The sequence below is a fragment of the Protopterus annectens genome, chromosome 9.part0 (genome assembly GCF_019279795.1).
Source record: "Protopterus annectens isolate FY-2018-M chromosome 9.part0, PAN1.0, whole genome shotgun sequence".
NCBI classification, from domain to species: domain Eukaryota; kingdom Metazoa; phylum Chordata; order Ceratodontiformes; family Protopteridae; genus Protopterus; species Protopterus annectens.
In genome coordinates this window covers 681,972,020-681,999,215 of record NC_056743.1, presented here as the reverse complement: position 1 = coordinate 681,999,215, position 27,196 = coordinate 681,972,020, and the positions used below count along the sequence as shown (strand labels likewise).

General features: G+C 38.2%; 1 protein-coding gene across 1 annotated transcript in view; it reads left to right on the top strand.

The window, feature by feature from the left end:
* LOC122810566 overlaps window positions 1-27,196 on the top strand; it is a 415,025-nt gene that overhangs the window by 332,893 nt on the left and 54,936 nt on the right. The window contains exons 10-11 of the mRNA XM_044082146.1: window positions 13,493-13,775; window positions 14,152-14,306. Coding sequence (XP_043938081.1) covers window positions 13,493-13,775; window positions 14,152-14,306 — 438 coding nt within the window. The remainder of the gene's footprint in view (window positions 1-13,492; window positions 13,776-14,151; window positions 14,307-27,196) is intronic.

The window sequence follows — 27,196 nt, the reverse complement described above, 5'->3', positions numbered from 1 at the left end:
GGTTGGGCGTGCCTTCTGTGTGGAGTCTGCATGTCCTCCCTGCGGTCGAGTGGGCATTCAAAAGACATGCATTGAATGGGCGTGCCTTTGTTGAAGGTTGAGCATTGGGCTGGCAACTCGACACCATAAAAACCAACTGCCAATCATTAGAGGACCAGACTTCCCCTGTGGCGACCCCTAACCGGGAAAAGCCGAAAGACAAAACAACTTTACAACTCTGAGTATAAAAATAGTTTGGAAAAATATCTGTACTAAAATCATAAGCCTCCTAAAGTTAGTATCATACCTCAGCAATTGACAAATCAATTGGCAAGTTACATCAACTCCCAAAAACTGTTCACTCCAAAAGACAAATAAGAAAAATTACATAAATGCCACAAGACCTGTTGAGTTTTTCTGTCACTTTAATTCCACATAAAACCAGGTTAAAACCAGATTGTAAATCCACATAAAAAGCTCCAGATAATACTCTATTGTCTGATGGTAGAAATTATTTTTAATAAAAGGAAAGATGTTGTGCAGTTTTACTAAAAGGAAGGGGTTATGGAAATTAATTTTCCTTTAAGCCCAAAATGGGGGTTGTTTTTTGGCAATCATATGATTTGCTGGGACTGAATTTAAAAACAAGGAGTGGTAGTAGTGATTGTTTCTGATGAAGTACCGGATTTAGTGGGACAAAAGTGCTTGAACTTTATGTGGATTTATTATCTAGAGCTTTTTATGTGGATTTACAATCTGGTTTTAACCTGGTTTTATGTGGAATGAAAGTGACTGGAAAACTCAATGGGTCTGGGTCTTGTGGTGTTTATGTAATTAAAGTTACATCAACAGCAAAATATTTATCTATTCTTCAGTCTCTAATTACTATTTCCTCTTTTAATTCCTTTAAAGAAGGTTTATTTGCCCAATTTATCAAACATTAACCACAAGGTGCTCACCCCAAGCTACAAGCAACAACGCTATCAATGGTGCAGTTGAATTACTAATCAGTTCCATAGTACTCATTAACCTTTGCAATTTCCAGTATTCCTTCATATTATCTCTTTAAAGCATTATATAAACTAACTTGCTGTGGAATGTGAGGTTAAGAATCTCACTCAGATCCTGTCCATAATCTCCCAATGGCTGACATCAGTGCTTCTTTCCTTACATAATCATAAATCCCCTCTCATCAAAGCCTCAAATCGTTAGCCCTCGTGGGTAACAATTTTAACCAGTGATTAATACCTGGGTTTGCAAAAATATTAAAGTACCCACCACTTGCTTCATCACACAGAGGCTCCATCAACCTACCATAAAATGTCCAAGGCATAATTATGTGACTGTACTGATAATTTCCCAGTGTGGTATAAGCACAATAATTTAATGTTGCCGTAAGTTTTACTTTAATGTATTGCACTGTGCGAGTCGATGGTGCACGTTTCAGGGTTCTTTTCTCTTTTTCACAGGTGTGTGACAGTGGAGTTGGTATATATAATTTGTCGAGGGGCAAAAACATACTTTTTTGTGCTTTTTAATCTTTTTTCGTTTGTTTCACCATTTGCAAGATGTAGTTTGCAATGAAAGATGAGCCAAAAAACATGCTTCATTAACAAATGCATCATTGCAACATGTTCTTATTCACAGAATCATAGCATAAATAAAGAGTTAAAACAGTAATTCCTCTTACTAAACTAGGTAAAATTATTTTTCCAGAACACCCATGTCTGGCTGTCATTCCCCAAAACATCTTGTATCAAAATTTGAATATCTTTCAAAAATTACCTGGTGTGGCTGCTGAAAAAGACTGGAAAATGTACACCAAAGTCTGCATTCCCTGTTCTGGTTCTCAACCCATCATTTTCTACCACAAACTTCCCTTTTAATATTTTCTTCAATTTAATGTACAGATTTAGTAACAGATTTTTCAAGTGAGTTCTCACATCTTTAATAGGTGTTGCCTCCCATTAGAAGCTGCATCTGGATCTTAATCTCTAATCAAGCTCATAGTTCACTGCTATTGCCCTAGTCTGAATTTTATTAATTCTATGCACAGAAAAAGCATCAAACCTATGCAAACATTGAAAAAGGGATCCCACATCCCAATGGGCCTCATCAGAAATATAACCTTCAACATGTGATCTTGTCTTCTTCCTAAGTAAAGTTGACCCTAATTAAATCAGACATCTGAGTCATCACATTCAGTTGTCCATAATTTAAATGTAAACAGGACTGAGGACAGAGGGTGGCTTTGATGGAATCCCCAAGGCAGCTCAAAAGGCAAAAAACAAACCAGCATGTGGTTTCACTGTAGCTGAAAAGGAGATCTAAATCATCATGATCATAGCAAGGAACTCCTTAATACATTCAAATGACTGTAGAACCTGAATTAAACACCACCATTCATCTGAATATTTTTTCAGCATCCAAATACACTGTAACATTCCCTTTATTCTTGTTGATCAACTTTCTTAAGCATCCCATCCTTTAAAATACTGTCATATGCAGACATATGACAGTATTTTAAAGGATGGGATGCTTAAGGAAGTTGTAATTATGTGCAGACCTACCTCCCACAAAGGCACACTGATCATACAGTATCAATTTAGGAATGTATCCTACAAACTGAACAACCATAACAGTCTTAAATAATTTATAATCATGATATTCAAACAGAAATCAGTCTATATGAGGAAAACAAGTTAAGATCATTACCTTGTATAGGTTTAACCACCACTACTGCCAGTTTCCAAAAAAATGTACAACTGTTGCTAGAGCAAAGTCTCTGTCGCATTTTATGGTGTTTATATGGAATAAACTTCCTCTATTTATTAAAGTCTGAATCATTATATCTGCTTAAAAAATATATTGATAACTGGCTTGATACTAAGGTGTATACATTTATAGCGGAGTCTGCATTTTGACTGGCATTTTGTCCCAATGCAGTTTTTTCAGACTACTGAAACTTTTATCTCCTTAGTTTATAGCTCTTAAATATGCAGTATAATTAAAGAAACAATAACTTTCTTCTTGTTACAGCTTAATGATTCTGTAGGTATACTATAATTTTCTGGGGTTTTCCATAACAGCTGCCTTCAACACCTCCAAAACATCAGCCCATGTTACAAGATCTAGTTAACCAACTGTTCTACTGACGTGTCTGTCAAGTTTATACCCCAAACTTTTAGTCTAAATATAGAACAGCAAGGATTTTAAGACTAATTCTTTATCAATGTATGATGCACTAAAAGAGACGGTCTTGAAGGCTTTGCTGTTCTATACCTGGATTAGAAGTTTGCTGGATCTGGTATTCTGCTGCTGTATTTTTTCCATTAATATTTATTAGTGGATTCCAGTTTTGAAATTGTACCCATACTGTCATATTGCAATGCTTTACCCCTCAAGCAATCATACATGTCATTGTCTTATTCACCCCAAGCTGTCTGAGCACTGTACAGATTTTGATGATAATCATAGAGAGTCTAACACCAGTGGGCATCTATTGGTGAAACACATTAAACAACCCAGTGGGTGTGCAGTAACAAATCCGATCCTAACTGACCAGTTACTCTATTACTTTTATGACAGCATAATGTTCATTGGGCAGATATCTCCCTGACCCCCCTCCCTAGAGGACAGCAAGGCTCTTAAATGAATGGTAGCACTATATATATATATATATATATATATATATATATATATATATATATATATATATACATATATATTACATATATATATATATATATATATATATATATCTTGTGTACTCTGCTGCTCATTTATTGTTCTGTGGAGCTTTTCTCCCCAGGCCTCCACTGAAAAAAGACCCGTGTCCAGTTGGAATTTCCTGGTAAACAAATGTAGATAAATAAATATCTATGGCAAGGCAGAGCTCCTGATGTATATGGGCACTGTCATTCATTCAAACCTATAGAAAAATAGTGTAGGGTGCTTAAAGTAACTCATGCCCCTCTATTAGCTACCCACCTTCAGAACATGTGCCCATTGTATCCTCTGTCTTTTGCAGTCTTAGCCTAAACACTAGGGCTTTCTGGTAATCAGAAGAATTATAACTGTTAAATTGTATATATAACAACTCACATCCTCTATTTAGGATGACATGACTATCTTGTTCACCCTTTTTATTTCTTCTTGTAATATAATTTCCTTGCCATAAAATGTATTCTACAAATTTCCTAGCTTGCATATGTAAAACATATTGACTCATATCATAAATCATTCATATACTTTCTCATGACCTTTTTTAAATATTTTTATTGACTGTTCAATCATTTATATACAGTATTATCAAACAGGTTGATCACATTATACATTTCCATTATATAAAGTGCACAGCTCTTATAACATCTTAATTCAACAAGCAGTGTCTCTCTCTCTCTCTCTCTCTTATACCTTATTTGCTTGCATCTGTATCTTTCCCTGCTTCACTTACCCTTATAGTTTGCCCCATTCTTTACATCTCTTGGCTCTTCCTCTAGTGAGGTTGCCCCCCCCCCCCAACTAAGCAGTGGATGTCCAGTTCCTAAATCCAGTTATAAGTGATGTACTTTGCAATATGAAGACACTTCCATTGCAGTACACCACCAGTTTCATTTGTTGATCTATGTGCAGCAGAGGTGTTTCTTGCATCCCAATGCAGCTGCAGTACAGCTGCAACACAATCAGAAACCAGTGGACTCAGAAGATATGTAGAGGAATTTGGTGATAGACAAAATATGTGGCAATGAGAAGATGACAAAGACAAATGGATATTGTAAATAATGACATGGATAGAGAGAGGGCACACACAGCTAGCGGAGTGACTGGTTTTAAAGGTGTGCATTGTGTTGGGCTGTAGGAAGATGGATCAGAAAATGATAAACAGAGAGAGTCTGAGAGCAGTTTTATCAGAGGAAAAAAATCTGCAGCACCAGTAGCAGGTCTTAATGAGAGAGTGCGAAAGGCAAAGGATTTGTAGATACAGACTGGAACCAAGAGACAGTGGAAAAGTACAGTGATAAAGGTAAAGGATGAACAGCAAATAAACGTAAATTGTTTTAAAGAATATTGTTTTGCATAGAACTTGGTTTATCTGAAATTATGACATTAATACACACAGGAATTGAACCTTTCTGTGAAATAACTTTTGAGACATTTGCACTAGCAGAAAGATGTTAATGAATGTGAAGGGAAATATAGTACATCTCATTGGAGGGACTATGTTTACCAAAACTTAAATGTACAGTTAAAAAGACAAAATGGTGTTAGAATTAATGACCGAGGTACAAGAAAATGAGTTAAATGCTTTCCTACGTTTGTCAGGATATGTATAATATAAAACATGTGGATAGAAAAGTATGGACCTGAGCGATGGGAGGTTAATGTAACTTCAAAAACAGAAAATAAGTTGGTGCATGTGTCTAATGTGGTAATATGTGGGGAAAAGGGAATAAGTTCTGGGAGCAGTCAAAAGCACGTTTTTGTTGGAATAAACTACATTTAATCCCAGACTGCACAAAAAGAAGGTGTGGGCAATGTGGAGAGTTTAGCATTCCAGAAAAATGTAAAGCATGTTGTGAAATGTGGAACTGAGGAGCATTTTTTATTTTATTTTTCAATAATAAAAGAAAGAAAGAAAGAGAGAGAGAGAGGAAAATGGGGGGGGGGTCAAATTCTTACAAAAGGTTGGAAGAGAGATAAGATGCTAATAATGCTTATTTTGATGTATGTTTATAAAGACAGGTTCCTCAAGGTTTACATATGTGGACATTTCCTAATAGGTTGGAACATGGTTTTGATTTATACCAAGAACTGCTGGCAATGTTTGATAGACATGAACTTGAACTTATTAAGCCCTAATTGGAGAAAACTACAAGATGGACTCTTTTTTTACCCTAGAAATTAAAGATGAATGCTAGTACCAGAGCTAACTTATTTCACCAATATATTGGCTCGCTCTTGAACATTTTTACACATATGGACCAGCAGATAGACAACACAAGGAACAGGAAATACAAAACGTTAAACAGATGATAGGACTTATAAGAATAATTCAGCTTATTCCAAACCAAAGAAGAAACCAGTGGGAGACACTGTATGTGAAGTTGATGATTTGGGGGAAGGCTACATCCTGCTAGAAGACCCAGAGTCCCCCCAGTCACTCAGAGAGGCTACCGAGTTGGGGTTATGCAGAGGAGAATAGCTTGCTAGTCAGGCCAACATTGGGCCTAGCCTTGGGAGAAGGGGTGGTCAGGGTTGTGCAATGAGATATTTGATATAATTTGCAAGAGTGACAACCATAGGCAGGTTAATTTTTCTCACCATGGGTTTAATATTTTGAATTATAGTGATATAAAAATGGTTATAGTGGAAGGGGTGTGGGGAATGAAATGTTTGTTGAACATATTTAGAAAATTAAGTGCTTCATAAAATGTGTAAAAGTGTAAATATAATGAATGTGTAAATAAAGAAAGTGAGTTGGAAAAGTGTTAATAGAATAAAGGGATCTTTCACATCTACCTGAGCTACAATGAACTCAGGCAAATGGGATCCTGGTTTAACATCTCATTTGATGGAGAGTACACTCAGAAGTGGAGGACCACCTTATACTGCACTGCAGAGTTAATGTCAAGTATCTGGTGTGAGAATAGAAACCACAGCCTTTTAGCCCTCCAGCATTAAAGGCAAGTGTGCTACCTGCTGAGCCGCTGGTACGTTTAACACCAACTTTCTACTTAGCTTTATTTATCTTCTGAATAATTCTACCTTTTCAGCAACAGAACTCACTCCTGAACATATACTTCACAACAAAACCTTGGCCTTTCAGCCATTTCCCACCTTCGCCATAAAAATAAAATTTGCTCCTAAAATTGAAACCTAGTAGTCTTGTTCCTGACTATTGCTCACAGGATACATCAGAGTAGTATCTGATGGCCTAATGTACCATTTCCATGCTTGTAAATCACACCATAAAAGAAAACAAAATATGGCCCTGTTCATAGGTGTTTACTAGGCTAACAACCACATGGGCCTTTTAAAGCCTAGTGGGGTATTGTGTCAAATGCCTTGGCCAGGTCAAGGTAGGCAGTGTGAACCATTTTGCCCTCATCCATTGCTTTACTGACCTTCTCCAAGAAGTCCACCAGGTTGAGTAGGCATGATCTGACCCTGATGAAACCAAATTGGGTTGGGTCCCATGTCTGGAGGTTTATTATATCACTATTGATCATTTTCATCATAATTCTTTCCATGGCTTTACATACAAAACAAGTGAGACATATGGGTCTATAATTTCCAGGGTCTGCAGATGGCCGAATCTTTGTGCAGAGGGATGACTGTTACTGTTCTCCATTCATGAGGTACGAAGCCTGTTTGGAGGGTATAGTTAAATAGCAATTCCAGAGGCAAAGATAGTTCATGTTATTTAGAAGGCACCCTAGGATATTTTCTGGGACCACTGATGCAGTGTTCTTGGCCTTAGAGAGAGCATTAAGGACCTATCCCCTAGTGAGTGCAGGGGGAAATATATTTGATGGTATTTCTTGAGGGAAGGTTGAGGGGGGGGATATAGTTAAATAGCAATTCCAGAGGCCATGATAGTTCATGTTATTTAGAAGGCATCCTGGGATATTTTCTGGGACCACTGATGCCGTGTTCTTGGCCTTAGAGAGAGCATTAAGGACTTATCCCCTAGTGAGAGCAGGGGGAGATATATTTGATGGCATTTCTTGAGGGAAGGTTGGGAGGGGTAAAGATGGAGCTAAATTTATCAGCCAGTAGTTTTGCTCTATCTTCTGGCTCAGTATAGGTGGCTCCATTTACAATGAGCTCTGCACACAATTATTGCCTTTGAGGATGTGGACATAGCTAAATAATGCCTTGTTGTTGTTCTTGGCCTGGGAGGAAAAATTCACCTCAAATTTGGCTTTGATGGACTTTATTTGTCATCTGAGATGTTCGTTTAGTTTGATAAGAATGCTTTCACCCTGCTGGGTGCTGCACCTCCTAATTTTTGCCATGATTTTCTTCCTTTGGTTATACAGTCTATTGATTCTGTGAAAAAAAAAATGTTCTTTTGCAATTATAGAAAAATTGCCATTTTCCCTCTGTGTCTAACATTCTAAAAAAGATGCATACAATCTCAACTACTCAGTTTCATCACTGTCAGTCTTGCACTCAACATGATTTCTGGCAGTTAAATGGAAAAAATATATCCTCCCTCATTCCTCCCTGTGAAAATAGGTGTACCTTAAGGTTTCATCTATGATACCCTTTTATTTCACATATTCATGAATGACTTCTTTACAGCAAGTACACTTTGGAGCGAGTTGGATGAAGTGGTAATGACTGTACCCAAGGGTGAGAGACTGGTGATTGGAACAGATTTCAATGGGCATGTTGATGAAGGGAACAGAGGGGATGAGGAAGTGATGGGTAGGCATGGTGTTAAGGAGAGGAATGCAGAAGGTCAGATGGTAGTGGATTTTGCAAAAAGGATGGACATGACTGTGATGAATACATATTTTAACAAGAGGGAGGAGCATAGCGTGACATACAAGAGTGGAGGAAGATGCACACAAGTGGATTATATCTCATGTAGGAGGGCCAGTCTGAAGGAGATTGGAGACTGTAAAGTGGTGGCAGGGAAAGTGTAGTTAGGCAGCACAGGTTGCTGGTTTGTAGGATGACACTGGTGATCAAGAAGAGGAGGATGAGTGTGAGGGCAGCACCAAGGATCAAATGGTGGAAATTGAAAAAGGGCAATTGTGAGGTGATGTTCAGGGAAGAGTTAAGCCAGGCACTGGGTGGCAGTGAAGAGTTACCGAATAGCTGGGTAACTACAGCAGAGCTAGTAAGAGAGATGGCTAGAAAGGTGCTTGGTGTGACATCTGGAAAGAGGAAGGAGGACAAGGAGACCTGGTGGTGGAATGAAGAAGTACAGGGGAGTATACAGAGAAAGAGGATGGCGAAGAAGAAGTGGGATTGTCAGAGAGATGAAGAAAGTAAACAGGAGTATAAGAAGATGAGGTGCATGGCAAAGAGTGAGGTGGCAAAGGCTAAGGATAAGGCATATGAAGAGTTGTATAAAATGTTGGACACTAAGGAGGGAGAAAAGGAACTGTACCGATTGGCTAGACAGAGGTACCGAGCTAAGAAAGATGTGCAGCAGGTAAGGGTGATAAAGGATAATGAGGGAGACATACTCACAAGCGAGGAGTGTGTGTTGAGCAGATGGAAAGAGTACTTTGAGGGGCTGATGAATGAAGACAATGAGAGGGAGAGAAGGTTGGGTGATGTGCGGATAGTGAATCATGAAGTGCAGTGGATTAGCAAGGAGGAAGTAAGGATAGCTATGAAGAGGATGAAGAACGGAAGGGCTGTTGGTCCAGATGACATACCTGTGGAAGCATAGAGGTGTTTAGGTGAAATGGCAGTGGAGTTTTTAACTAGATTGTTTAATGAAATCTTGGAAAGTGAGAGGATGCCTGAGGAATGGAGAAAAAGTGTTTTGGTACCGATTTTTAAGAATAAGGGTGTTGTGCAGAGCTGTAGTAACTACAGAAGGATTAAATTGATCAGTCACAACATGAAGTTATGGGAAAGAGTAGTGGAAGCTAGGTTAAGAAGAGTGGTGATAATTAGTGATCAGCAGTATGGTTTCATGCCAGGAAAGAGCACTACAGATGCGATGTTTGCTCTGAGAGTGTTGATGGAGAAGTACAGAGAAGGTCAGAAGGAGTTACATTGTGTCTGTGGATTTAGAGAAAGCATATGACAGGGTGCCTAGAGAGGAGTTGTGGTATTGTATGAGGAAGTCGGGAGTGCCAGAGAAGTATGTAAGAGTGGTACAGGATATGTATGAGGGTAGTGTGACAGCAGTGAGGTCTGCGGTGGGAGTGATGGATGCGTTTAAGGTGGAGGTGGGATTACATCAAGGATCAGCCGTGAGCCCTTTGTTATTTGCAATGGTGATGGACAGGTTGACAGACGAGATCAGACAGGAAGCCCCATGGACTATGATGTTTGCAGATGACATTGTGATCTGTAGTGAGAGTAGGGAACAGGTGGAAGAGACCCTGGAGTGGTGGAGATATGCTCTAGAGAGAAGAGGAATGAAGGTCAGCAGGACTAAGACAGAATATATGTGTGTGAATGAGAGGGAGGATAGAGGAATGGTGAGGATGCAGGGAGTAGAGGTGGCGAAGATGGATGAGTTTAAATACTTGGGATCAACAGTTCAGAGTTATGGGGAGTCTGGAAGAGAGGTGAAGAAGAGAGTACAGGCAGGATGGAATGGGTGGAGAAGAGTGTCAGGAGTGATTTGTGACAGACGAGTACCAGTAAGAGTGAAAGAGAAGGTCTACAAGAGGGTAGTGAGACCAGCTGTGTTGTATGGGTTGGAGATGGTGGCATTGACAAAAAGGCAGGAGTCAGAGCTTGACATGGCAGAGTTGAAGATGTTAAGATTTGCACTGGGTGTGACGAGGATGGACAGGATTAGGAATAAGTATATTAGAGGGTCAGCCCAGGTTGGAAGGTTTGGAGACAAAGCCAGAGATGCAAGATTACATTGGTTTGGACATGTGCTGAGGAGGGATGCAGAGTATATTGGGGAAAAGATGCTAAGGATGAAGCTGCCAGGTAACAGGAAAAGAGGAAGGCCTAAGATAAGGTTTATGGATGTGAGGACATGCAGGTTGTTGGTGTGACAGAGCAAGATGCAGAGGACAGGAAGAAATGGAAACAGTTGATCTGCTGTGGCGGCACCTAACAGGAGCAGCCAAAAGAATAAGAAGAAGACACATGCCATTGCTGTACAATATGAGGATGATTCAACTTTCCTTTGCTCTGTTAAAAACCTTACAACAGCTCACCCGGGATTCCTTCACTTCAACTGAAGCCTGGCTCTAAAAATAACTATTGTAAACCCAATAAGAATAATTAATTCTCTTCATCCTCCAATCAATGTCAGAAACATAAAATATATCTTCAAACCATACAAAATTTTAACCTTTAACCCATACTTAGCTTCTGGAAGGAACTGTTGAGAAATACCTGAAATATGACTATCACATAAAAGATGCAGTAAAAAAAAAAACAGCAAAAACTTACTTTTTACCATATTAAATGTTATTTGACCAGATTAGCTAGAAAAAAAAAACACTATCAAGTTTACTGCTCCCCTCACTTTTTTACACTGCTCCATCTTGGTCAATGAATGTAAAGAACCTTGCAATCTAATCTCATCAATCAATGCTTTTCCAAAATTGCTAAATTTGCTGTTAATATGCACTTGCTAATCCCAACACTGATTGGCTCCTAAGCAATGCTACTGGCCAGAATTGTCACTTTCTAACAGTCTCATAACTAGTCACCACTCGTAATTCTCAGCATACCTGTACAATTACCTATTCTGAGAAACATCTTACAACTCTATCCACCTAGTAGACCTCTTTCTACAAATAAACTATTACCCCACATGAACAAATCTAATAACTCTGCCATAGTCTCTCTGTACTTCTTTATTCCAGAAAATGAAACTCCAACCCTCATGCCATAAAAATGCATCTAACCTTAATTCTTTCAATTTGTAACTCAAACATTTAATGGAGCCATGGCTTAGTTTATGTCCATCACAGGTTAAAGCTTACTACCTTACTGCACTGGCTCCCTATAACTGTACCTGATGTACATTCAAGTCAATCATCTTTAAAAATAAGCTTCACACTAGCATCACCCCTCTATCTCTCACTAGCTTTAAATACTCTCTCAAACTATCTTGTATACTACATTTTAACTTCTCTGTAACATCATCTCCTACCACCTCTGAACTTCCTGGTAAACTAAGCTCTATTTGATTATTCTTTCTGGTTACCTCTCAACTGTTGACCTATTTTCTCCATTCCTGTCATAGGCCTCACCACAGTCACCTTTCCTCTGTTCTCTCAAATGGCATACCCTAATCTCTTTTTTTACTACATACTGTGCAGTTTACTATTTTCCCTCTTGTCTCAGATAATCTTAGGCTTCAACACTTGTGAATGTTGTTCTATGCACCAATGTAAAGTTCCATCACTTTTTCTTCACCAGTATGACCTCTCTCTTCCTTTTCCATTTACAACCAGTCATGGTTTCTAACAAAATCTATAGGCCAAACTATTGCACCCTGTAACTAATCGCATTCCCAACTCCAGTGGTCGGCACCCACCGTTTTTAATACTGTTTGTAAATAAATGTCTATTAAGTGGTCTATTCTCCTACCCCCCCCCCCCCAATATAAATTAAAATACCTTATAGTGTTATTTCCCTTTGGTTTTTATATTGCTTTCAGCTTTCTTTTTATATTTTTAATGTTTTGCAGTTTTTGATAATTAGTCAATGTATTGCATTTTGTTTGTATAGTATACTTTAAAATTATTTTTGTATTGAACACTTTTGTACTACGTGGAGCATTTCTCAGTCTTTTCTGAAAAGGGTCTTTTATTTTTTGGCCCAGCAAGATCAACCCAGAAACAAATGCAAATAAAATAAAGAAATAAAATACCTCTCCCACCAGCATCTGATGCTGTTAAACTACACTAACAGGATGTTGGTGTAGTGCCAGGTCTCCTCATTACTATAATGTGATAATGCATGTCTAACGATTGTGATTTATTCGTAAATGTGCTGAACGTGGCAGCTTCCTGCTGTACAACATACCTTACCAAGTAAAACTTGTACACATGTAGAAGACAGGGAGTAAAGTTGCAGCTCTTATCCTAACTAGTATACCTTAGGGCACACAAATTCATCCCGAGTTACTTTAAAGGAGTCAACAGTCAAAGGTTTCTTAGCATCCTCAGAGATGGTGTACCAAAGGTGTACAACTGCATTATAAAACCTTGTAAATATGTTTTTCCCAAAGTTTGACTTTTATAGTTCAATGAATAACAACCACTCCAGTGCAGAATAACTTTATCACAGTCACCAAATCACTATTATATACTGAATCCCTAAACTTCTAGTTTCTAATAATTCATTATCTTTGGAGTACCTTAAAATGCATTACATAGACACACACAGAGGTAATTTTGTATTTTTATATATATATATATATATATATATATATATATATATATATATATATATATATATATATATATAAAATACATGCATTTAGTCGAAGGAACTACCTCCAAACTGAATGTTGAATTTGTAATTGGCGAATGGTCGGAATGTCATACAAAACACCGAATTTGACATTTCCAACCCCTCTACCACCTAAACAAGTGCTACCATGGGTCAAAAAGGGGGGGATATTTTGTGTTTTGACTATCTCCAGTTCAGACATATATATATATATACACACACACACACACATAGAGAGAGGTGGTATAAAAACTGCAAATTACGTTTTCAATATCCTTGTACAAAATGTACTTACTTTCTTAAAGACAATACTAAGTTTGTGTAAAAAGCAGTATATAAAATGGATTGTTCTCTCTAACTTTGATGCTGAATTCTGTTTTAGGAGCAAACATTGCTTTGAATGGAAATGCTTCACAGAGCAGTACTTATGATAACTACGAACCTATCAAGGCCAATGATGGATGCATAAATGCCAACTTCAGTTTGCAATCCTGTGCTCATACAGATAATAATTACAACCCCTGGTGGATGCTAGACCTGAAGGCATATTTTAATATTTGTGCAGTAGCTGTGACCAACAGAGGAGACTGCTGTCCAGAGCGAATTAATGGAGCACAAATCCATATTGGGAACTGTTCTGAAAATAATGGAACTTTTAATCCAAGGTAAGAGGTTTTCAGGAAATTAAAATAGATAAAGATCATATTTGTGATCTTTCAAGTAATATTTTGTCATCTGGCTGGCATTTTCACATAGTGGTAATGGTAGTTGGCTGTAAATGAGTCATATCCTGCACTTCTAGGTTTGATTTATACAGTCTCCATTAGTATGTTATAAAACCAAACCAAACTAATGCTTATAGATCACTCCTGAAAGTACTATTTCATTAGTTGGAATTAGTGATAAAGGGATAAATTCTATAGCAAAATAAAGCAAAGTAGCTAAATCTAATATTCTAATATAGAAAATACCAAATGCCTTAGTCTTGCATTCTATTATTTCAAGTGTAGTGTTATTTTACTGTTGTTCTTGCTTTCACAGCTGTGGAACTATCTCATCTCTTAGTGCTGGAGCAACAATAATGTTTGACTGCAGTGTTATGGAAGGTCAGTTCATCACAATTAACATTCCAGGACGTGCAGAGTATCTCACACTCTGTGAAGTACAAGTACTACAATGTCCATCTTTGATTTCTGGTAGGTTTTTACAAATTATGGCATAGTTTTTAATTTTGCCCCTATTTCTTTTTGGTTGCAAACCGTTGTTTACACCTAAAACATAACATTTATATCAGGTCGTCCCAGTTTCAATTGCCCTTCTACTAATAGAGCTTATGACATACCAGGATAGTCCATTTACAATTCTTCTTTTGTTATTTATATTGCCCAGTGTGCGAACCATGAAGCATTTTATATAAGGAAAACTAAGACATTAACTGTTTATGTTGTGGATCATGTGACTGAGGGTATTAATGGAAGCAGGAATGACAAGACTAGATTTGAGAGAGATGAAATGGTAGATTTTGTTAAATGTGCATGTTTAGCCAGGTTTAAATGGTGTAATTAATTACAGATGTGTTTTAAAGAAAAATAAGAATACAGAAATATGTAACTGGAATTGGTTTTACAGCATATTATATACTGGGGGGTTATCATGTGATGTGTTGTGACTTACAGTTAGTATATAAAAAATGTTAGTATATTTGTTTAGTACTCTGATGAAGACCTTATTTTATGGTCAAAAGTACTTAAAAGTTTAAAAGGATATGTTTTGTTGTGATTGACTCAGCTTGGTGTTATTTGTTGGACTGGTTTTCTATATCTTTGAGAAGCCATTTTGGATTATATATTGCTTGCTTTTTAAATGTTACCTGTTGATTTAGGAGTAAGATTACAACTTTAATATTACAAATTAGAATAAACGCATGATTTTTAATGTATACCACCATATAATATGGTGGATTATAAAAGGGGTGATATGGGCAGCCATTCTGGCTATAAAATAAAAATATTAAACAATCTGAGCACTCTATATTTCAAACTTAATTTTTACAAACAATTTCATAGATTAAACTAGAAAGTCTTACATGGCCACTGCCAAAGTAGGGTTATGTAGCTCTGTCTGCTGGTGCCATGGGACATTTATTAATTTATTTATTTTAAAGTAAGGAAATGTCACATTTCTTTGCTTAAAAATAAATAAATAAATAAATAAATAACCAGATAACTTAACAAGCAGATGCAGACTGTAGTACCCTGGATGGAGTCTGGTACAGTTACCAATCACTTAACTGGCTGTTCCCATGTCATCTCACAAATCATTTGACAGTATCAGCAAGAAGATGGCCTGCAAAATCTAAAAATAACATTACAGTGCAAAAGATTAGGAGTGACCTTGGTATGGGAAGTTTTTTTTAATTATTCCTGGCAGGCAATCAGATATAGGCTGGGGGGTGCTAGTAAGCAACAATTATAAACATTATATTCTATTATGATATATTTTTATGTATTATACATTAACTACTATTTTAAACTCTCTCTCACTCTCTCTCTCTAGTGAACACTTGGTGTATTAAAATATGTTCAGATTAAATACTAAAAAAGCAACTATCCCTCATCATATTGTACAGACAACATGCTGCTACAAAACAAAAATGTAGTTAAGGAACTAGAACTCTGGTTTTATAACTTCCCACTCTTTTGACTATCAGATGACAATGGTTGTCTAGAAATCCTTTTATTTAGCACAGCTAATTCCCAAAAGAATATCATCAACATCTAAAGAGGTAATCAGTCCCTATACTCAGCACTGAGCAGACCAATTATAGAGTACAATGCCCATTTGATAAATATTTCATTGAACATATCAAGCAATCAGAAAGACCCCAAAGGTTCCTAGCCAGAGATCACAAGCCTGAAGTCTCTAAACTACCAAGAGACCCTGGGGCTCTTTTGATTTGCTGACTGTCTTATAGACTTTTGAGGAGAGATCTCTATCTCACGTACCATTCCATTAAAGATTTGGGTGTCCTATATATCATCTCAACAAGGACAATATCTCTGCCAATACTAGAATCAAGGGAAATAGCTCTTCACCTAAAATATGATAGAGAGGTTTATAAACCAGCATCTCCCAAACCTCTGGAGTAAACTTCCCCTGTATGTTAGGCATTGAGATTTACTATATTTATTTAAACATAACCCAGAAGACTGGATGGGTAACCACAATTTTATTCTGGGATTATATGGCTCTCCCAGAGAAAGCAGGTGCAGTATAAGGGACAGTACTAGCACGGTGTGAATGGTCTTAAGACTTCCTAGTTTTGGAATATCTATGATAATCCATGAAACTGTTTGTGAAAATTAAGTTTGAAATACAGTGAGGACACTATTTAATTTAATATTTTTATTTTATTATAGTCAGGTATGTGATGTGCTTAAATTATTCCTGACAAGAAACCATATATCTGCTGTGGAATCTTACATACATATGCCCTTCTAGCTTGCCAATATACCAAAACACTTGTTCCCATAGTAAGTGTCCAGGCTGTTCTTAAAAATATCTAAACTAGTGCTTGCTTTAATGTAATTTGGTAGTCTGTTCCATGCATCAGCTACTCTGTCTGAAAACCAATTAGTACACTTCTCATTCCTATAGAATCTTCTGCATAGGTTGTCTGATGATTCTCTAGTACTTTTTGTTAACCTCAAACATTCCCAGAGGTAGTTGTCTCTAAACTGCCTATATACCTAAATAAGATGATTTCTTAGATATCAGTAAGAGGCAATGTACAAGTTCAGATATTTTAATCTTTCATAATAACAAATGTTCACATCCATGGATGCCCTTGGTATATTTCCACTGTACTCTTTCCAGTTTACCCATGCTGGTTTTCTTATAGGATTTCCATATTTTTTATTCCATACTCAAGTTTGGGTCTAATGTGACAAACAATGACTTCATTATTTCCTAGACGTTATAAATCTTTTTATACAACCTATAGTTCTTTATCTGTCATTAACCAATTGGTTGATATGATTAGAAAAACTCATAGCTGAATCTACCCATATACCCAGGTCCTTAAATGAGTCTACAGTTTCAATCACTGTATGCTGTATTAAATATTCACCTTTAAATTTATGTCTCCTAAATCTCATATGCTTAGTTTTTGATGCATTTATCAGCAAATTATCTTGGCGAGTAACTATGCATTTGTATAGAACAAGATTTTATTTTATTACACACATATACAAATTATTTCTGTCAGACAACCTGATACAGGCTGTGAGTGCTGGCGAGCAAGAATGTGTTTGTGTAAAAAGGATTTTAAAATACAAATGTGGCGGTTATTTTATTTATTTATTTTACTGTTGGACACCTGAGATATGCACAAGTTATTCCTGTCAAGCAACTCAATATAGGCTGAGGAGCTGGCAAGCAACAATGTGTAAAACACAGACTGAAACACAGTGAGGCCATTATTTTAGTGTGTGGACAAAGTATCTATTAACTGATAGGTACAGGTCTTGTCAATAAATGAAAGTAATTTTTTGTCATGCTGGCTTTGAAGAACTACAATCATTTGTGCAACTGGGATACTGTTGTTTTTTGTATCTACAATCAGATGTCTGTCCTATACATTAATAGTTCTGCTTTGGTTTCAGTTACTTCTCAGGTAAGTACAAGGATAGTTGCCTTATGGACCAGCTTATACCTAGCCAGTTTCCCTTTGGTGCTTAAATTAACCTGTTTCCAAAAGCAGGAAAACAGCGTGGTTCAGCTGGCCAATATAGTTGCAAAATGAATGGCTCTAGTGCACTTCGAAGTAACCCAAGGACAGCAACAGTTGTAGTTCCAAAAGCAGGTAAAATCCTTTATTTTGACAAACAAACGAACTCTCCAAAAAGGTTTGGAGAGTTCGTTTGTTTGTCAAAATAAAAAATCTACTGCCAATCATTAGCGGACCGGGGTTCCGCTGTGGCGACCCCTAACCAGGAAAAGCCGAAAGACAGACAACTTTCCATTAGTAGTACAGGGGGCAGTCCTGTGGTAACTTTTCTATTACCCAGTACAGGGGGCAGTCCTGTGGTAACTTTTCTATTACCCAGTACAGGGGACAGTCCTGTGGTAACTTTTCTATTACCCAGTACAGGGGGCAATCCTGTGGTAACTTTTCTATTACCAAGTACAGGGGGCAGTCCTGTGGTAACTTTTCTATTACCCAGTACAGGGGGCAATCCTGTGGTAACTTTTCTATTACCCAGTACAGGGGGTAGTCCTGTGGTAACTTTTCTACTACCCAGTCCAGGGGGCAGTCCTGTGGTAACTTTTCTATTACCCAGTACAGGGGGCAGTCCTGTGGTAACTTTTCTATTACCCAGTACAGGGGGCAGTCCTGTGGTAACTTTTCTATTACCCAGTACAGGGGGCAGTCCTGTGGTAACTTTTCTATTACCCAGTACAGGGGGCAGTCCTGTGGTAACTTTTCTATTACCCAGTACAGGGGGCAGTCCTGTGGTAACTTTTCTATTACCCAGTACAGGAGGCAGTCCTGTGGTAACTTTTCTATTACCCAGTACAGGGGGCAGTCCTGTGGTAACTTTTCTATTACCAAGTACAGGGGGCAGTCCTGTGGTAACTTTTCTATTACCCAGTACAGGGGGCAATCCTGTGGTAACTTTTCTATTACCCAGTACAGGGGGCAGTCCTGTGGTAACTTTTCTATTACCCAGTACAGGGGGCAGTCCTGTGGTAACTTTTCTATTACCCAGTACAGGGGGCAGTCCTGTGGTAACTTTTCTACTACCCAGTACAGGGGGCAGTCCTGTGGTAACTTTTCTATTACCCAGTACAGGGGGCAGTCCTGTGGTAACTTTTCTATTACCCAGTACAGGGGGCAGTCCTGTGGTAATTTTTCTATTACCCAGTACAGGGGGCAGTCCTGTGGTAACTTTTCTATTACCCAGTACAGAGGGCAGTCCTGTGGTAACTTTTCTATTACCCAGTACAGGGGGCAGTCCTGTGGTAACTTTTCTATTACCCAGTACAGGGGGCAGTCCTGTGGTAACTTTTCTACTACCCAGTACAGGGGGCAGTCCTGTGGTAACTTTTCTATTACCCAGTACAGGGGGCAGTCCTGTGGTAACTTTTCTACTACCCAGTACAGGGGGCAGTCCTGTGGTAACTTTTCTATTACCCAGTACAGGGGGCAGTCCTGTGGTAACTTTTCTACTACCCAGTACAGGGGGCAGTCCTGTGGTAACTTTTCTATTACCCGGTACAGGGGGCAGTCCTGTGGTAACTTTTCTATTACCCAGTACAGGGGGCAGTCCTGTGGTAACTTTTCTATTACCCAGTACATGGGGCAGTCCTGTGGTAACTTTTCTATTACCCAGTACAGGGTGCAGTCCGGTGGTAACTTTTCTATTACCCAGTACAGGGGGAAGTCCTGTGGTAACTTTTCTATTACCCAGTACAGGGGGCAGTCCTGTGGTAACTTTTCTATTACCCAAAGTTGAGCCTGAATACGGATAGTAATGAGTTTTAACAAGGGCAGGGAGTCTGTTACAGAGCAGTGGTATTCTGTATAACATATACCTGTCCCTGGAGGGGGTTCTCAGATGACTGCACACTAAGTAACAGCTTGGTTCTAGCTCTCCCAGTGTGAAAACAGAAACTCAGCAGAGAAGGCCAGTAGACTTGTGTTTATGGGTGAATTTCAGTAGCTGGCTAATAAGTACATTGCCAGGATGCCAGGAAGAAAGAAATACAGAAGACTTGGAAAAAAAATCGGCTACAAAAAGTGAAGAAGAAACACTGACTAGGGAGAGTTCTGCAGCTGTTCAGCAAAAAGTAATACAACCTTTAGACATGACTTCCACTAACTTACAGGATGATGTAAGACAACTGCATACAGACCTGGCTAAAATAAACAAGTCACTGATAGAGTATATTAATGCAAATAACAAAAGGATGGAACATATGGAAGAAGCTTTAAACAGATATGCAGATGAGATGATAAAGCTGCAAAAATCAGAGGCTGAAATGCAGAAAAGGCCAGCTAAATATGATACTGCTCAGGAAGAGATGTTTAAAAAAAAATAGAATTAGAGGACAGAGCACACAGGGAAAACTTCAGATTTTGAGCCAAATCAGAGAAGCTGGGAAGAACAGACTGATTAAATTTATGAAAGTATAAATAAACAACTGGACTGGTATTCCACAGCAGGAATTATTAGTAGAACTCCTACTAGCAGAACGAGTTGATTTTGTCAAAACTGTGGCAGAAGGACAAAATACTAAAAGTAAGTGACAGCAGAGTGTTTGTGGAGAAGGATTACTCATTGTACACCAGGCAAAAGAGAAGTAAATTCATCCCTCTGTTTAGAGAATGTTGAGCCACAAGTGTGAGATTCAAATGGCTGTACCTAGCTGTCTTCAAGTTATTCTTCCCTGGAGGGGCAAAATCATTTTTTGGTGAAGTGCATGCTAAGGAGGAAATACAAAAGTTTGTCCAACAAAACCCGAGCTGTGAAACAGAAGTAGATTCATATTCTTGCTCCTCTGGTAATAAAGACCACAGAGATACTGTACCTGTGAAACTTTTTCCAGTATTTCAACGGAAAATGCTGAAGAGAAGGAAAGGACCACAAGAGCTGACTAGAAGAATCAAGAGTACGTTGGTAATGAAGCAGAGACAGGATTTGGGTGATGGAGAACAGTAATAAAATCAGTAACTTAATATGTGATTACAATGCAATAATTATATTTGTGAAATATGACAGCACAAGAAAATCTGGAAATATTGGACTTCTTCAAAATTTGTTTGCTGAATGGGAGACTCAAGTAAATGCCCTACTTCATATCATTAATGTTTGGAAAAATGATTTGGGGAGGGGAAGAGAGGAGAAATCACTAAATGTAAGTAAAGAAAACACTTTCTTTTCTTAATAGTATTGTACGGCTTTCTTTTGATTTCTATTTGTGGGTGTACTGGGGACTGTAAACAGGTCTTGTTTTTATTTTTCTCCCCCTTCACCTTTTTCTTGTGCAGTTTTGAAAAGCATAATGATATGATTCTACTGTCCTTGATTATCAGGGGAGTAGAGGTACTTATTTGATGTATTAACACTGCACTTCCCTAGTTTGTATGTCTAGTAACGGCTCCTTGATTCCAATGCTGTGTTTTTAGTCACCTTTGCAGTCCACAGGGACCGATATTAGTATTTCCATAATATATGGCTCAAGGTAATCAATGCCCATGCAGTAGTAATGATATCTGGGTTTGCATAGGACCTGCATTAACAACTGCTTGCTTTTGGCTACATGGTTACAGTTCTTACTGCCTGCATTGAATGTTTTATCATGCCTAGCTAGGAAGGCTCTCAAACTGTTTCAATGAGGCCTTAACATCATTATCCTTAAGTTAATGTAATCCTTGTGCTCTACTGTTATTGTATATCTGTTTTTGCTGGGATTTTGTTGCATCAGTTTGTTTTTATGCAAGTTAAAGCCTTGTGTTTATTTTACTTTGTTTTAAATCTCACCCTGATCATCCTCACTCCCCCAAGCCTAACCTTTTTCCATTTTGTCATTACCTTTTAGAAAAAACAGTGACCTCATACATTCTGTGCCTCCCCCCCCCCCACACACAAAAAAAAAAAAACTGAAAGTGCTCTCCTGGACATCCTTCCAGTGGATCATGCTGCTACAGCTTTTATTATAACATTGACAGGACACTACTTTACAAGTGAATGTAGGTGCCTCTCATGGTGAACATGCACCTAACCTTTTACAGTTATAAGCTACTTTGTACTTTACAAGTACTGACAAGTATTGACAAAATAGCTGAATATAGCATCATAGCACTCACTAAGGCAGGGGCAACAGCTGCATATGGCACTCTTGTAGCCCCCCCTCATTCTTTCAGACTAACAAGACGTCTCTCCAGTAACTCCCTTCAATACTTCTTGTAGTTTAGCGACTCTGTTCCTCAGAAGTGTATTTGGACCCAGGGCTTATAATTCTCTAACAAAAGGATACCTTCGACCTTCTATCTTACTACCAGGTTTTTCCTTTGTACTTTCACAGACTAGTGCATGACATTCTTATTTGACTTTCTTTAATTCGTCTTTATTGTAAAGCCATCCTATACTATTTGTTTTCTATTCCTAACTTACCTGCTTAGTGTCTACACTGATACTGATTGTTTTGTTAGAAACCCACCTTACTTGTTGTTCTTGGTGCAACCCCGCTCTGTTCACTCTCACTACCGCTCGGGCTCACTCCGCTCCTCTACCCTGCCCTCATTTTCCACCCACCCCCACTACCCCTAGATTTATACCTAACCTCTCCACCTACCTAATGTACACCAATCACTTTCTATCAAACAGCTCATCATCAACCAATCTCATTGTCCCTGCCCCCACATACCCCTCCCCCTAACATGACAGACTAACACCATCACAAGCCAATTACCATGCACAGAGACTATCTCACCATCCTCTTTCTCATAGCATCAACACACTACCTTACCTCCTACCAAACCATACTTAATGGTACCTTAACTACCCCTTCAAAACATACTTCCTCTTACCAAGAAACCAAAAAATGTAGTCCACAGCAGAAAGAAGGTAAATGAAAATCCAGTAGGTGAAATTCAACGAACAAATTTATTGGCTAAAAACCACACAGTAACAAATCCCTCAAGCGCTTTCGCTCAGTGCAATACTGAGCTTTATCAATACTTCCTCTTACATACCTCCCACCCATCACTAAGGCCTACAAACATCCCCAAGTATTCACCTCTCACCTCCAAATAAATATAAAAAAAAACACCAAAAACTTGGCACCACCACATTATTCTCCCACCTCCCTCAGGAAGACTCCTCACAACCTCTACCAAATCATTTACTACAAATAGATACATAGTCATTCTAACCAAACAAACCATATTAGCCATCAACTGATCCTAGCTGGAGACATACACTCCAACCTAAGGCCAAACCCTTGCACAAATACCCCATCTACTCCATGTCTCTCACCTAACCAATCTCCCATCTTTAGACCAAAAAATATAAGTTTACTACTTAGTTAAATATCAGAAGCATAAAAAACAAAGTGCACCTACTCCAAGCTTTGATATCCACATATTCCCCACATATTCCCCAATTTACTATCCTCACCTGAAACATGGTTAAAATCCACATCAGACAATGAGTTCCTCCCACTTGGGTACAACGTATTATGAAAAGATAGACTACCCAAAAAAGAGGGTGGGGTAGCATTACTTTACAAAAACCTAAAAATTTGTACTATTAATCCTCCAATCCCTTCCCTCAATACTTCGGAACTTCTCCATGCCAAACTCAAACTTAGCGACAAAAAAATCAGTCAATATTATCACTGGCTATATACCACCAGGCAACAATATTCCCTCCCTAGAATCCCTCCTACACTGGGTTAATCAAAATCTACCTTCAGAAACCATCATTTTAGGTGACTTTAATATTGACTGGAACACTTGCTCAACCACTAACTCCACCAGCCATATTAATCTTTAGAGCTTCTCCCAAGTCATTCAATCTAGCACTAGGATAGGAAATGCTAAAATCAAAGAAAGTCTCCTAGACTGGATCTTGATAAATAAGACCATTACTCCATATTAAGCAAGAATCCTTCCAGACAGCCTTAGTGATCACCAACCCACCTTCTTACTAAAATACAAAATTCATGCTAACTCTACCCCACTAATACAAACTACCCAGAACAAAAATAAATTCGACCCAAACAAATTCATACTCAAACTAAAATACCATAACTGGAACATACTAAAAGTACCACCCCTAGAAGAAGCTATAATCCAATTCAGCAACACTTTCCTAATAATAACCATGAAAAACCACACACTGTCCACGTCAAGAGTTTGTTCCAACTATTTTTTAGTAAAACAAAAGTTACATGTTTTCGTCCACTCAAGGACTTCATCAGAACCTGATGCCATATAAAGTCACATGACTTAGACACCAGATACTCATGTATACTGGGAAAGCTGGATTTAGTACAGAGTATAGGACAGAGTAAAGACACTGATACAAAGAGTTTTCAAAATATTATGGTGATCAAGTTCAATGAGGAGAACAGGGACGTAAAGAATATAATTCTAAGGAATTGGGCCATTACAAAAACTGATGAAGAGTTGTTCCAGCACATAGGAGAAACACCCACATTTACATACAAGGTTGACAAGAGCATTAAACAAGTGTGAGAGAGGGATCCCAAACCCTATAAATTTGGAACAACCAAATGTGGTAGATGTAGTGACTTCCACCACATATTTAACAAAGGGGAAATTGTTCTGAACAACAGTTTCAACAACAAAATTACTTTTTCAAGAGGAGATTGCAGTACAAGTGGTGTGGTGTACTTAGCCCTCTGTAACCATTGTCGTTCATTTTATGTGGGGAAAATGGAGAGGAAACTTTCCAAAAGATTTTATGAACACCTATACGACATAAGGAAATGCAATAAGAACAATGTGTTGTACAAACACACTTCTATATGCAAGGGTCATAGTTTGTTTTTGGAATCTTAGAAGTAGTTGCACTAGAAGCTAGAAGGGGAGCTTGGGAAACAAAAACAGACTACAAGGAACTTCTATGGCAATTTAGATTATATGCAATGCACAAACCAGGCTAAAATAAACATGCCACAATCAATCCTGTACTTAAAATGAGAGCTGTCAAACTGTAATATTATTGTTTGTTTATTTTAATAGAGTAAATGCATTTTAAACAGAATTTTAAACATAAGTTTTGTGCAATAGGCACATGTTGAAATGTGGATATATTTATGTATGTCTTGTCACAAATATTGTAGAAGATTTTGGTTTTTATTAGGTTTTTACAATGCTTCTATCATATTGTTTCTTGTTTCAGACAATGACTGTTTTCCACTGATGGTAACATATGATGAACACTCATGGGTTACATGAGGATGTAATGTGATTGGGTGATGTATGTTTTAAGTTGTACATAAGTCATGTGATTTTATATGGCATCAGGTTCTGATGAAGTCCTTAAGGGGACGAAAGCTCTTAATTTGTTGTTTTACTAATAAATAGTTGGAACAAACTCTTGACCTGGACAGCGTGTGGTTATTCATGGTTATTGGTACTTCACTGCATGGACTGCACAGAGGTGGTTACTTCTTAAAATTCCTAAATGCCCATGCCCTACCTGGTACCACAAAACTCAAAATGAATACTGCTCCCTGGATCACCAAAGAGACTAAAAATAAGATTGGTAAAAAGAATAGAGCTTGGCATCACTGGAGAGCCACAAAAACTACAGCAACCAGAGAATTCCAAAAACTTAGAAACGAAACCAAAAAAAAACTATTCTCCAGGATAAAAAGAATTATTTCCTACATCTGCAAAACAGGCACAAAAACAACCCCAAAAAATTCTGGGCAGGAATAAACAAACTACTTCACCCTGGCAAACCCTCCACCCCATCACCAACCTCCACAGGCGAAATCACAGATCTGCCTGATTCATTCAACAAAAACTTCATTGAAACCATTTCTAAACTAGTTCAACAACCCACTACTATTACTACCAATATTCCCAAACCTGCAGTCAGTCTCAAAACTACCTTCCAATTCCAACCCATCCCTATCAATTATGTCAAACAATTACTATACAAACGTAAACCTACTACCCTAGCAGCATATGGCATCCCAATGGAATACCTACAAGTAGGCTAGTAATGAACTTGCCTACCCAATCTCTATTCTACTTAACAGATCTATATCAGAAAACACCATCCCACCAATCTGGAAAACCTTCTCCATCATCCCTTTACATATAGGTGGAACATCCACTGACCTCACCAACTATCGCTCTATTGCCATCCTGTCCCCACTAGCAAAAATTCTTGAAAAATGTATACATTACTAACTTATGCAATACCTAATAATAACCAACTTCTCTCTCCTACCCAGCATGGGTTCAGCCCTACCCATAGTACAACCACAGCTCTTCTTTCCTTTTCAAACCTCATCAACCAAAACAGGCACTTATGTAAACTAACATCTGCCATATTCTTGGACCTGTCAAAAGCCTTCGATATGGTCAACCATCCTAAACTACTCCACTCCCTTACTAACCTTGGCCTTAGTGATCACCCACCAAAACTATCTACATGGTAGACAACAAGCAGTTCGGTGGGACAGCAACCTATCCTCACTGTTGCCTATTACCACAGGAGTCCCACAAGGGTCCATTCTGGGACCCCTTCTATTCTCCATCTTCATTAATGATCTCCGCAACATTTGCCAAGATGCAACTGTTACACCATACGCTGATGACTCAACATTAGTCTGCTCAGCCAACGATCCACACAAACTCCTCTCCATTACCTCAAAAGCCTTCCAAATTACTGAAACTTGGTTTCTTAACAGAAACCTATTACTTAATCCCAAAAAGACCAAACTGTTGCTATTTAAACCAAACAAATCTACCTCAATATTGTGTCCAGACATGGGACTTATCATATCTCCAGATACTCATACTAAACTGCTAGGAGTGACCATTGACAACCTCAAGTTCAATCTACATATAAATCAAACTATTAAAAACATTCAAAAAAAATGTGCAGTCTTTATACAAACAAACAATTTCTAACCCAACCTGCTAGAATAACCGTAGCTCAAATCTGCCTCCTCTCCACATTATTCTACACCGCTCCCATCTTCACCAACTAACCCAAAACTGAAATGGCCAAGCTTAACAGCTACTACAATCAAACTGCCAAATTTGCTACTGGTGCCCCCTACCATGCCCACCACTGTCATTCACTAAATCAACTTAATTGGCTTGAATTCCCAAATCTCCTCTCATTCCATCAGCTTTCTTTTGCCCATTAACTCCTACTACTTTCTGAAAAAAAAAACAGCATTATCTAATCTACTTAAACTACAAACTAATAACAGACAACTTTTCTCTAGTGATAAAAGGCTAATCAAGGTGACCAAAAGCAATAACACAGCAGGTGACTCCCTCTTCCCTAACTACATAGATAAAATT